General features: G+C 42.8%; 1 protein-coding gene across 4 annotated transcripts in view; it reads right to left on the bottom strand.

Annotated features, from left to right (window-relative positions):
* Positions 1-13,025, bottom strand: part of SGCE (sarcoglycan epsilon) — a 110,229-nt gene that overhangs the window by 46,886 nt on the left and 50,318 nt on the right. For all 4 annotated transcript variants that reach the window (XM_089687139.1, XM_089687136.1, XM_089687138.1 and 1 more), the window contains one exon: positions 2,075-2,147. In XM_089687139.1, coding sequence (XP_089543265.1) covers positions 2,075-2,147 — 73 coding nt within the window. The remainder of the gene's footprint in view (positions 1-2,074; positions 2,148-13,025) is intronic.

The following is a 13,025-nucleotide window of genomic DNA, read 5'->3' on the forward strand; positions in this document are numbered from 1 at the left end:
ACGCCTCTTGATGTAATCCCTTGTGGATTTCGAGGTGTGTTTATGATCATTATCCATTTGTAGAAGCCATCCTCTCTTTAACTTCAGCTTTTTCACAGATGGCATCAAGTTACCATCCAAAATTTGCTGAAATTTTATTGAATCCATTTTTCCTTCTACTCGTGAGATGTTCCCTGTGCCACTGGCTGCAACACAACCCCAAAGCATGATTGATCCAACCCCATGCTTAACAGTTGGACAGAGGTTCTTTTCATTAAATTCTGTGCCCCTTCTTCTCCAAACGTACCTTTGCTCATTCCGGCCAAAAAGTTCAATTTTAACCTTATCGGTCCACAGAACTTGTTTCCAAAATGCATCAGGCTTGTCTATATGTTCATTTGCAAAGTTCAAACGATGATTTTTATGGTGAGGACGTAGAAGAGGTTTTCTTCTGATGACTCTTCCATGAAGACCATATTTGTACAAGTATCTCTTTATAGTGGAATAGTGTACCACAACTCCAGTGTCTGCCAGATCTTTCTGGAGGGATCGTGCAGTCAAACGTGGGTTTTGAATTGTTTTTCTCACAATCCTGCGAGCTGTTCTGTCTGATATTTTTCTTGGTCTTCCAGATCTTGCTTTAACTTCCACTGTTCCTGATGACTGCCATTTCTTAATTACATTCCGAACAGAGGATATTGACATCTGAAAACGCTTTGCTATCTTCTTATAGCCTTCTCCAGCTTTGTGAGCGTCAACTATTTTCAGTTTCAGTTTTCTAGACAACTGCTTAGAAGAACCCATGGTGCTGATTGTTGGGGCAAGGTCAGATGAGTCTGGGCATTTAAAACCTTTGAGATTGACATCACCTGGTCTTCCCAGACGATGATTGAGAACAATCCATGACACTGGCAGGTCTCAGCTTTGCAAAGGGGGCAGTGCATGCTATAAATTCTGCAGGGTGCCCAAACTTTTGCAGACGCCATTTTTTTGTTTTCTGTTATTTTGAAAGTGTAAATGATGGAAATAAAATCTAACTTTTGTTGACATATTATAAGAATGTCTAATCTGTAATTTGATGCCTGTTGGAGATTTTTTCATCTTTCCTTGGCTTCTTTATGCACATTAATACACATTTTTAGCTGGGGTGCCCAAACTTTCGATCCCCACTGTATCTATTTGTATCCGAATAAAAACATCTGTATTCAAAATGGATACAAATAGATACAATGTTGCAACCGCAATACTTTTTCATGTCAAATATAATAGCGGAGCTCTCTGCAGGGACAAAAGTAATTAAATGCCAGCCGTACATGGGACGAAAATCGGCCAATTTTTTTTACCGTTGGTGGTAACGTCGGCCTATTGAACGACCGATTTTTCTTTTTTTTTAAAAAAAAACGGCCACTTTTCGACCCGTCTATGGCCTGCATTAGAGCGCCCCCGTTCTGGATGAAGGAGTAACAAAGACAACTTTGGACAGCAGCATTGTCAGTCTGGTGGGAGGGGATGCACTAGCAGATTTAGATACAGTAACAAATTGAAGCCAAACTCCTAATACTCCTAATACAGCTAATACTATATAAGCAGTTACAGCAACCAGTTTTTTTTCCATTTTGGATAAAGGATTTGTATACTGTAAATAAATACATTTTTAGCACTCCTGCCAGTGTTAAATGGTTGTCTCATCCTTCTAACTGTCACATCTGCAGGAGAGCTCTTGTTCTTTTGAAAACAACACACTTGCTGGCCAGATCGCCAGGTAAAGGTAAAAATAAAGGAAAAAAAACCTTAAAAAAGAAAACAAATGCAGCCACCACACCTAAGAATTGGTAGGCTGCAATAAAATAAATGTTTGCCTTTGGGTTTAATACCATTTTAAGCAGAAGAAAGTTTGTATCTTTGCATGGGCAAATCAGAATCCTGACCTCAATCCCATCGAAATGCTGTGGCATGTTCTGACGGGAGCTGAGACATGCCAAAAATTCAGAACCAAAGCATTTTTTAACGTGACATTGCTGTGTGATTGTCAGATATCAAAAGAGTTTGATTGAGCCTAATGGCAGCAATGGAGTTCCATCAAATACCAACTCACCCTCTGCGGACATGATATTGATGACCAAATTATGTCTGGCAGTCTCAAATGTCCTCCTGTTATATGCAGTTATCTATAAAAAAAAATAAAAAATATGATCAGAATAATAATTACATCCTATTATACTCTTCATAACAGATAATGAATGAACATTAACTTCCCTAGCGGTCTGATTATGTCAGTATTTCTGTGCTCAAAGCGGTACATTTTTTTTGCATGGAAATATGCATTTTTTTTATTGTAGGCCTGTAATTTTTAGGAATAACTCAGTGAAATCTGTCCGAACAAGAGTCTAGTAAACATCCCGGGTATGTTAAAATTTGAAACACGAAATCATAAATTATAATTTAATAAATAATCATAAAAAATAATAATATAATAATAATAAATTTAATTCAAAAATATAATCAAACCAAAAACACTGAAATTTGAAATAGAGCGCCAAGTTCGCACATCACTGAGCAAAGTCACAAAATCGTTTTCAGTGTCTGATGAGGAATTTCCCCACGAATCATTATCACTCAATTCTGCAAGTGGTTCTGATTTACTATCGCTGTTCTCTAGCCGGTCTAAAACCGCTTTTGACCTAAAGGGACGCTTTTTGGATGCCATGGACGTTTCTCAGTTTCCAGGCAGAAAGAACAGTGAAAATGCAGGCAGGGCGCCGGACAAAGCACTCGGGACAAAATGTATGTGAAATGGTTTGATACAGGAATGTTATACTATGTGATTTTAGTGTATTTAGTGAATGTCACTTTTTGTCATTTTCAAATTTCCCGCCGTTCTGTCCCCGTACGTCCCGACGTCGCAGGGGACGAACCCAGATTACAGATGTCGGCATCTGCTGGAGGACATTGCCGGGGACACTGCAGGGCGGACATCGCGGGAGCGCAGGACAAGGTAAGAGAAGAACAGATCCCGGAGCAACACTGCAGAGTATTCCTGAGTGTAGTTCGGGGTTACCACTTGTGGTACTGAAACTTTACCCTGAGCTACACTCGGGAATACCGCCAGGGAGGTTACAAAAATATATATAATATGGGGGAGATTTACTAAAACTGGAGCACTCAGAATCTGGTGCAGCTGTGCATGGGAGTTTTGCATTTTTGGGGGCTTTTTTGCCAATAGGAAAGTACTAAGTTTGTTGCGACTTTCGTTGGGTGAGATTTAGATGTGACTTTGATGCTATTTGAGTGCCAGAGAGTGTAAAGTCACATCAAAGTCACACTACATGAACAGAACTGTCCTACTTTTTTATTAGCAAAAAAAAAGCTGCATCAAAGTCCCACCCATCCAAAGCTGCATGAAAGTCCCACCCATACAAAGCTGCATCAAAGTCCCACCCATCCAAAGTTGCATCAAAGTCCCACCCATACAAAGCTGCATCAAAGTCCCACCCATACAAAGTTGATCAAAGTCCCACCCATCCAAAGCTGCATCAAAGTCCCACCCATCCGAAGTTGCATCAAAGTCCCACCCATCCAAAGCTGCATCAAAGTCCCACCCATCCAAAGTTGCATCAAAGTCCCACCCATCCAAAGTTGCATCAAAGTCCCACCCATCCAAAGTTGCATCAAAGTCCCACCCATCCAAAGTAGCATCAAAGTCCCACCCATCCAAAGTTGCATCAAAGTCCCACCCATCCAAAGTTTCATCAAAGTCCCACCCATCCAAAGTTGCATCAAAGTCCCACCCATCCAAAGCTGCATCAAAGTCCCACCCATCCAAAGTTGCATCAAAGTCCCACCCATCCAAAGTTATATTAAAGTCCCACCCATCCAAAGTTGCATCAACGTCCCACCCATCCAAAGTTGCATCAACGTCCCACCCATCCAAAGTTGCATCAATGTGGCATCACAGTTGCATTAAAGGCAATACTTTCCTATTGGCAAAAAGGAAACCAAAAACACAAAATGCATCAAAAATGTATCAAAAATGCATCAAAAACGCAGTTCCATTTAAGTCTATTGCACAAAAAATGCAATTTATTGTGGGAAAAAAGTCCATGACCCTTTGAAAAAAACACACAGATGTGAACTAGATCCATAGGAAATCATGGTAAATGGACTGTAGTGCGTTTCTGCAAACTGGAAAACGCACTGAAATCCACATCACAAGTGTGAACCTAGGGTTAGTAAATAACCCCCAATATATATTTCCTTCAGGAAAATGTACTTTCTCTAAACCCCGCATTCATAAGTGCTGAACCGGAAGGTCAGTCGTTTTTTGTGTTCAGGATACTGACTGTAGGAAGGGGTTGGCTATGCGATTTTCATTCCGAATCCCAAATGCACCATCATTCCCAAACAGAAAGCTTAAAGCCCAACTCCGACCTCCACCCATCAATCACACTCCATGACCCCCAAAAGGATCCCTCCAGCAGTAATATGTACTTTATTTTAATACTTATCTTTTCTAGATGTCTTCAGGCCGGTCATGTGACGTGCCCCCCTGACCTCACATTATGTCCTCAGTCTTTTGGGTTGACTGAAGACATCTTGTGGCAAAAGAGGATTACTACAGGGGACAGCTTTGGAGAGGAGCTGAGTATTACAGCCCAAGCTGTCAGTTTTTATAACCTCTTGGGGGACCTTTATAAAAAAAAAAAAGAGGATGGTAGGAGTGACAGACCCAACCAGGACAGGGGCTTTTGGAGGGATTACAGCTTCCTTTCTGGAGTGGTTGGAAAGGTGAAATATTAATCTTATAAAGGTTAATGGACAGAGGAAACATGGGGCCCTCCTGCAGACTGGGTGGGAGGAGCTCCTCAACTTGGGACATAAATCTTTGTCCACAATTTCCCTCAAGAAATCTATGAAGGTACATTAATTCCACTTTCTTGAACTGTTGAGGTATTATATGAGTTTTGTCTTATGATGGACAGATTATAGCAAACACCTGAAAGACAGTATGTGTAATGGACTTGGTGTATTCAGGGTTGGAGGTGCCGGGCTGCCTGGGGTGGGTTCCCTGGCTTGTCTGGGGTGGGCTCCCTGGCGTGTCTGGGTGCCTGGCTATTGATAAGATTACTGTTAGCTGTTGGCTGTGCTGTTTACCATTTGCATGGTTTAGGACGGGTGTCGGCAACCCGCGGCTCCAGAGCCGCATGCGGCTCTTTTTCACCTTTGCTGCGGCTCCGGAGCACACTGCCCACCAGGTGACAGGCAATAGGGTTGCCGTAGCTCAGTGGTCGGCAAGCCGTGGCTCTTTACACATTTTAATGCGGCTCTTCTGTGTGCCGGGCGCCCGCTCCCCTCCCTCCTCTCGGGCGGCCGCCCCAAAAGTCAGGACTCTGCAGCTAGCCCAGCAATAGGCAAACTACGGCCCGGCGGACCTTTTAATCCGGCCCGCGGAGCGTGGCAAACATTGGCTGTCAGGATGTAGGCGGGGCAGCTTGACGAACTCCTCTCCTCTCACAGTCCGCCCTGAAGACCGGAACGGCGCGGGAACACGGCGAGAGGAACGCGCGGAGCAAAGGTAAGTGAATTGCTCCAAACCTGGGATCGGTTTACACATAAGGGCCTTTTCCATGAATTACTATGGGGGATGAATTACTATGGGGGATGAATTACTATGGGGGATGAATTACTATGGGGGATGAATTACTATATGGGGGATGAATTACTATGGGGGATGAATTACTATGGGGGATGAATTACTATGGGGGATGAATTACTATATGGGGGATGAATTACTATGGGGGATGAATTACTATGGGGGATGAATTACTATAGGGGGGATGAATTACTATATGGGGGATGAATTACTATATGGGGGATGAATTACTATATGGGGGATGAATTACTATATGGGGGATGAATTACTATGGGGGATGAATTACTATAGGGGGGATGTATTTTCAGTTTTAAAAATGTGGCTCTCAAAATAAATTTCAATCGTGGTTTTGGCGAGATTTGGCTCAGTTGAAAAAAAAGGTTGCCCACCACTGACCTAAGGCTATGATTGTGATTATGACGATACACTGTGACCCTGATTAACCCTTTGCTTACTGGGCCCTTAAACCCCCTTCATGACCAGAGCGCTTTTTGCAATATATGCAGTGTCGGATTTGTTTTAAATGTTGCAATGGTTTTGCGGCTCCCAGTCTTTTTTTCCCTCTCGGAAACGGGTCCAAGTGGCTCTTTATGTCTTAAAGGTTGCAGACCCCTGGTTTAGGATAATGTGATCAATCTCTTATCTAATCAGCGTGGGATGTTTATCCCAATGTGTAATATTTGTTTTTATTATTCATATGGGGACTGCCCCTATTTCTGAGTGTATAAAATCCTGTATTTCTGTTCAATAAACTAGTTCCAGTTGCACCTAAGCTAGTGTCGTCTAGTCTTGGGTGTGATGCCCATCTATAATACCTTGGTCCTGTGTCCCAGCGGCAAGGAAGCAGTTCTCTAAAGGAATCACCCAATCACAGTCACCCAAATGACAGGCGGTCCATCACAGTGGGCTTTAAGGCTAACCAGCAGTTGTTACAAATCATTCCTGATATCAGTTTAATATATTTAATTCTATGGACCAGCTTCCTGGGCACCCTGTCTGATACACATAAGGGCCTTTTCCATGGAATATTCTCAGCACGTTTTAAACAAGGTTGTCATGTCTTTCCTTAGTCAGCCCCATATGCACATGCTTTGGACTGGCATGCAGAATCCATAACCATTTTGTACACATATGTAGCCCCCTCTGATATGCTACTAGGTTAATGTAGGAAAATAATTGTGTATGACTCATGGTACCTGTGTGAGTCTGTAATTAGGTTGGTTTACGTAACAGGTTGGGACTCCGTCGCCTCCACTTGGTTCTGGAGGACCATGGAAGCTTCCAGAAGCCAGTGGGTGGAAGGAGTGGAGACCTAAATCTGCATGTTTATGGGAGTGTAACCGATCCCAGGTTTGGAGGCCCTGATAGAGTGGTGAGGCCATCCCATAAATATGGGAGAGTCAGGCTAGCAGGGGAAGATGGAGTGCTGACGAGGCTGTCAGTAGCCTGGGAGGGGTCCCCAAGGTCTAATGGGGGCTGGCCTCCAGGCTGGGCTCGGGCTGGCTCTGGAGGATCCATTTAGTATTACGGTATGAACAGGATCAAGGCCTGGGAGCAGTGGGAGCAAGGAGGACAGGGTGAGTACATCAGCACACCTAGCAGATACTGCCACGTGTAGCAAGCTTTCAATGGACAGCGTAGTGCTTAACCCTTTATCCTTGTCCAGGGAAATCTTCAGAGCAGCCAGGCATTAGACAGGCATTTGGGGAGCAATTTTTAACGTTCCTCAAACACTCCCCAAACGCCCTATGCACGCTTTTGAAGCGTTTGATAGGAGTTTGCCAAACGTTAAAACCTCACCACAAATGCCTATAATGAAGTTTAATGGTATTAATGCCCCGAAAACGCCTTGCAAACGCCTGCCAGGCGTTTGAGGAGCTTCACCATAGACTTGAATAGAAGGCTTCAACTCCTCCTGTCTCGACATAAGGCATCAATTTTGCCACAAAGCAACGCTAACACTTCAGTGTGAACAGCACTGTGTGCTGCAATGTGTAGAACTTTCTTAGGGGTTTGAGGAGCGTTAAAAATGCTTCCCAAACACCTGTCTAATGCCTGCTAACAAAGCCAGTGTGAACTTAGCCTTACTGAGAGAAGCTGATGGATGTCCTCCTTTGGCGTTTTTATGGTGTTATAACTACTGTGTTTTTTGACTGTTCCCTGTCTGGGTGGCCAAAATACAGGGCAAGAGGCAGTGTGACTGGTTTGGAGGTAGAGGGTTTTCTTCCTTTGTGTGGCCTATCCTTCTGAGCACCATCAACCACAACCTCTGCAATGGACCATCAGCACATTTTCAGCTCATTCACTCAGTTTTTGGACTGCTATATGCACTATGTGTGAATTCATTTTATATATTGATCGTTTACACTAGATAGCGCAGCACTGTCCTTTATACTTCTGATAGAAAGGTATCAGAACACCTTGTTGTGTATGAGGCTGCGTAGCGGCAGATTGGTCAGAGTGCCCCAGCTGACCCGTGTCCACAGACTAAAGTGCCTACAATGGACACGTGAGCATCAGAACTGGACCACGGAGTAATGGAAGAAGGTGGCCTGGTCTGATGAATTCAAGTATAGTTGAAGAAACAACAATGAATTTGAGGTGTTGACTTGGCCTCCAAATTCTCAGATCTCAATGCAATTAAACAAGCCCGATCCACAGAGGCCTTACCTCACAGCTTACAGGAATGAAAGGATCTGCTGCTGACGGCTTGGTGTCAGTATACATTCCCCTTGCATATGGGCAGCTATGATTGGCTGTTGGCTTTGATAGGTTCCTGGCGGGATAATTTAGGTGGGTTCAGACTCATATCCAAACACACCTGAGCTCATTTCTAAATGGAAAGAAATGGAAGCGCACACTGGAAATTTGCCCAGTTCACAGAGTATCTATGAATAGGCCCACTAGCGGGTGAAACGCGTCAGTAGGTGTGGCTTGGGAGGAGTCAGAGGTGAGGCCTTTCTCATACTCAGTGAAGTAGGTGGCTTTCCAGTGTGTGATTCCATTGCTCTTCTATTTGAGTCTGCAATCAGGCAGGATAGGACCCTCGGTACTCTAGCACCCAGTAGGGTTAGAATCTCTGGATGACTTGGATGGAGTTTTGAGCCGCACTTTAGGTTCTGGGCTCGTCCCTCTTAATCAGTCTCCACTCCCCCAGTGATCAGACTTGTGTCATCTCTGAGCCAACATCTCAGATCCAGAAAGCAGATGGTAACTCTGGATCAGGGGCAAACTGACCAATTGGAAACTCGGGCATTGCCCGAGGGCCCGGGGTCAGTAGGGGGCCCCATGAGATGCCCCTGGTACCTGTTTCATAGGCTTTTTTGAGTTTGGGCAAGGACACAGGGGCCCCATGATCCCCTATTGCCCCGGGGCCCCATGAGTTGTCAGTCCGCCCCTGCTCTGGATGATGCCTGAACAAGGATGGTTCTTCTGGAGAAAAAAACAGATGAAGGCATATTCAGCAGGACTGTGAGCTCTGTAAGGAAGTGTAGGGAGGGTGTCCCCAAAAAAAGGTATCCCCCCCATAAAAAAAAATTCTAAGAATATCCAAATCTTTGGGGACAGGAGAAGATTGATATAAAGTTGATGGGGAGGGTAAATGTATTCCTTAACATACCTCATAGATATGTGCAGAATGAAAAAAATGTGTTTTGTTTTGCTTCATTATTCAAATCATTTCATTTAGTTAGATTTGTTAAATGCATTTAATTTGTTTTTGGAAATTGTTTTGTTTATTCATCTTCGAATTCTATTCAAATTTTTCAAAATCGGTCAAATTGAATACAATTCGACTGAATCGAATAGCTTTGCATCGATATTCAAATCTATTCTATTCGAAATTCGACTTTCAGAAGACAGTTACACTCTTTCTAATTTATTCTATTCTACTGTTTTTCTATTCTTTTATTTTCTATTCTATTCTATCATATTCTGTTCTTTTCTATTCTAATTTATTTTTTTTAATTTATTCTATTTGAAATTTGAATTACTTAAGGTGATTATATTCTTTTTATTTTATTCTATTCCATTGTTTTTTTTCTATTCTAGTCTGTTCTTTTCTACTCTGTTCTTTTCTATTCTATTTGTTTTTATGCTATTCGAAATTCGAATTTCAGAAGATGGCTATATTATTTCTATTTTATTCTATTCTTTTTTTATTCTATTCTATTATTTTATTTTATATTCTATTCTTTTCCCTTATTTTCTATTCTATTTTATTTTATATTCTATTCTGTCCTGTTTTATTTTATTCTTTTCTGTTCTATTCTATTATTTTATTTTCTGTTCTATTATTTTCTATTCTATTCCTTTATTTTCTATTCTATTCTGTTCTTTTTTACTCTATTATTTTCTATTCTATTTGTTTCTATTCTATTCCATTATTTTCTATTCTATTTTATGCTATTCTCGTTTTGAAATTCGATTTCGTTTTCAAATTTGATTTGATTAGAATTTTTGTGTCATTTTTTCAGATTCGTTATTATTGTAATTCGGAAATTCCTAATAATGAAAAATTAATCCGAATTTCTATTCAGGACAAACTGAACCGCACATGTCTAATACCTCATGCTAAGTCCACTTTAATATATTTTTTTAAAATCAACTTTCTCAAAGATTATTATTATTATTATTATTATTATTATTAATCATTTAAAAATGATTTTCACCATTACACATGCCCCAAGCACAGCCAAAAAAAACAAGAATTCAAATTTCCATCCAGTCCAATCACTTTTTTTTCCTTTGACTTTATTTAAGCAAAATTGGTGACAAGCAAGTGAAAAATTTCATCCTGCATAGACACAGTCTCATTATAGAAGTTGGAATATCCCGTCATCGGACTAAGATCTATATGGGCTCCTTCGGGGGTTAATGTGCATCTGTTGCTGCTTCCCTTTTTTAAGGTGTTTAGCTGTTTTGCTTAAAAGCAAAGTATATAAATATCCCAATTAAAAATAAGTCCCAATTATAAATTTAAAAAATGGAAAAGGTTATCCAGGCCTATTTTGAGTGTGTGTGAATCTCTGCCAATAAGCGGGATGAAGGTAAAAAGCATTAGTAATTATAATCCACAGCAATACGCCAGACATCTAAAAAAGGCTGAGCGGGATAATGAACATCATTGATAACCAAACTAGGTCAGGATTTTAATTAGCAAATTTCTCTTCCATGTAAAAATACATACATATGGCACAAGGTAAAAATAGCCATAACCATGAACAAATAGGAACTATTTATAACTGGAATCAGCAAACTCCGACATGGGTGGCCATGGGGTGCTGTTTGTGCTGGAACCCGCTGCCTTTGGAACCCGCTGCCGTTGGAACCCGCTGCCTTTGGAACCCGCTGCCTTTAGATGTAATTGACAGCTCGCTAAGCTGTCAGTTACAAAGTCTGGCCCACTCACCTACCTGACGTCATTCAAACCTCATCGGTGGCTATGTGAACAAGCCCACCTGCACACTTACTGCAGTTGTAAAGGTCTTAAGTTTATGCAGTGGGGTCTAACTGGGGTCTGGAGGTGCATGCATTGGGGTCAGAACTGAGGTCTGGAAGGTCATGCATTGGGGTCAGAACTGAGGTCTGGAAGGTCATGCATTGGGGTCAGAACTGAGGTCTGGAAGGTCATGCATTGGGGTCAGAACTGAGGTCTGGAAGGTCATGCATTGGGGTCAGAACTGAGGTCTGGAAGGTCATGCATTTAGGGCTGATCTCAGGTCTGAAGTGCATGCATTGGGGGCTGATCTGAAGTCTGAAGGTGCATGCTTTGGTGGCTAATCAAAGGTGCATGCATTGGGGGCTGATCTGAGGTCTGGAGGTGCATGCATTCTTTTGGGCTGATATGAGGTTTGGAGGTGCATGCATTGGGGGCTGATCTGAGGTCTGGAGGTGCATGCATTGGGGGCTGATCTGAGGTCTGGAGGTGCATGCATTGGGGGCTGATCTGAGGTTTGGAGATGCATTCATTGGGTCAGATCTGAGGTCTACAGTGCAAGCCTTGGGGCTGATCTGTGGTCTGGAGGGTCATGCATTCAGGACTGATCTGAGATCTGAAGAGCATGCATTGGAGCTGATCTGAGGTTCAAAGCATATGCATTGGGGCTGATCTGTGGTCTGAAGGTACTTTCATTGGGGGCTGATCTGAGGTTCTAAGTGCATGCATTGGGGGCTAATCTGTGGTCTGAAGGTTCATAAATTGGGGACTGGTCTGAAGGTGCATGCATTGGGGGCTGATCTGATGATCAAAGTGCATGCATTGGGGGCTGATCTGAGACCTGAAGGTGCATGCATTGGGGTCAGATCTGAGGTCTGGAGGTGCATGCATTGGGTCAGATCTGAGGTCTGGAGGTGCATGCATTGGGTCAGATCTGAGGTCTACAGTGCATGCATTGGGGGCTGATCTGGGGTCTGGAGGGTCATGCATTCAGGACTGATCCAAGATCTGAAGTGCATGCATTGGTGCTGATCTGAGTTTCAAAGCACATGCACTGGGGGCTTATCTGTGTTCTGAAGGCACATGTATTGGGGGCTGATCCAAGGTTCTAAGTGCATTCATCAGGGACTTATCTGAGGTCTGGAGGTGCATGCACTGGGGTCAGATCTGAGGTCTGGAGGTGCATGCATAGGGTCCGATCTGAGGTCTACAGTGCATGCATTGAGGGCTGATCTGAGGTCTGGAGGGTCATGCATTTAGGACTGATATGAGATCTGAAGTGCATGCATTGGTGCTGATCTGAGTTTCAAAGCACATGCATTGGGGGCTGATCTGTGGTCTGCAGGTACATTCATTGGGGGCTAATCCGAGGTTCTAAGTGCATGTATTGGGGGCTGATCTGTGGTCTGAATGCACATGCATTGGGGGCTGATCCAATGTTCAAAGTGCATTCATCGGGGACTGATCTGAGACCTGAAGGTGCATGCATTGGGGTCAGATCTGAGGTCTAAAGTGCATTCACTCAGGTTGATCTGAAGGTACAAAGTGCATGCATTGGAGGCTGATCTGAGGTCTGACATGTATGCCTTAGGGCCTATTTCTGGTTAGTGTGCGCCCCAGTCAATCAGTTTTTCCACTTGTAGTTGTGCTGATCATCACACATTAGACTCATTTTACAAGTTCGTCAGTCTACAAATCAGGAGGGGAAAGACATTTTCTAAGAGGAAAACCTGTTCCGATGACAGCTGTGTAGGGGCGATTTCCCTTTAGAGGAATATCCTCTTCCTGTTTTGACTCCAGGAAAGGAAGTGAAGATAAATCTCCCCAATGGAACACACAGCAAAAAAACTTGACAGGTGTTTTAAAGCAGAACTCCACATATACTGTATATAAAGTCACAAATGATTGCAGTTTAGTCAACATTAGTACATTCCTAACAGCCAGGCCAGGAAATATACT

This window comes from Staurois parvus, unplaced genomic scaffold (genome assembly GCF_062004578.1).
Source record: "Staurois parvus isolate SC_StPar_1 unplaced genomic scaffold, SC_StPar_1.0 ptg000418l, whole genome shotgun sequence".
Lineage (NCBI taxonomy): Eukaryota > Metazoa > Chordata > Amphibia > Anura > Ranidae > Staurois > Staurois parvus.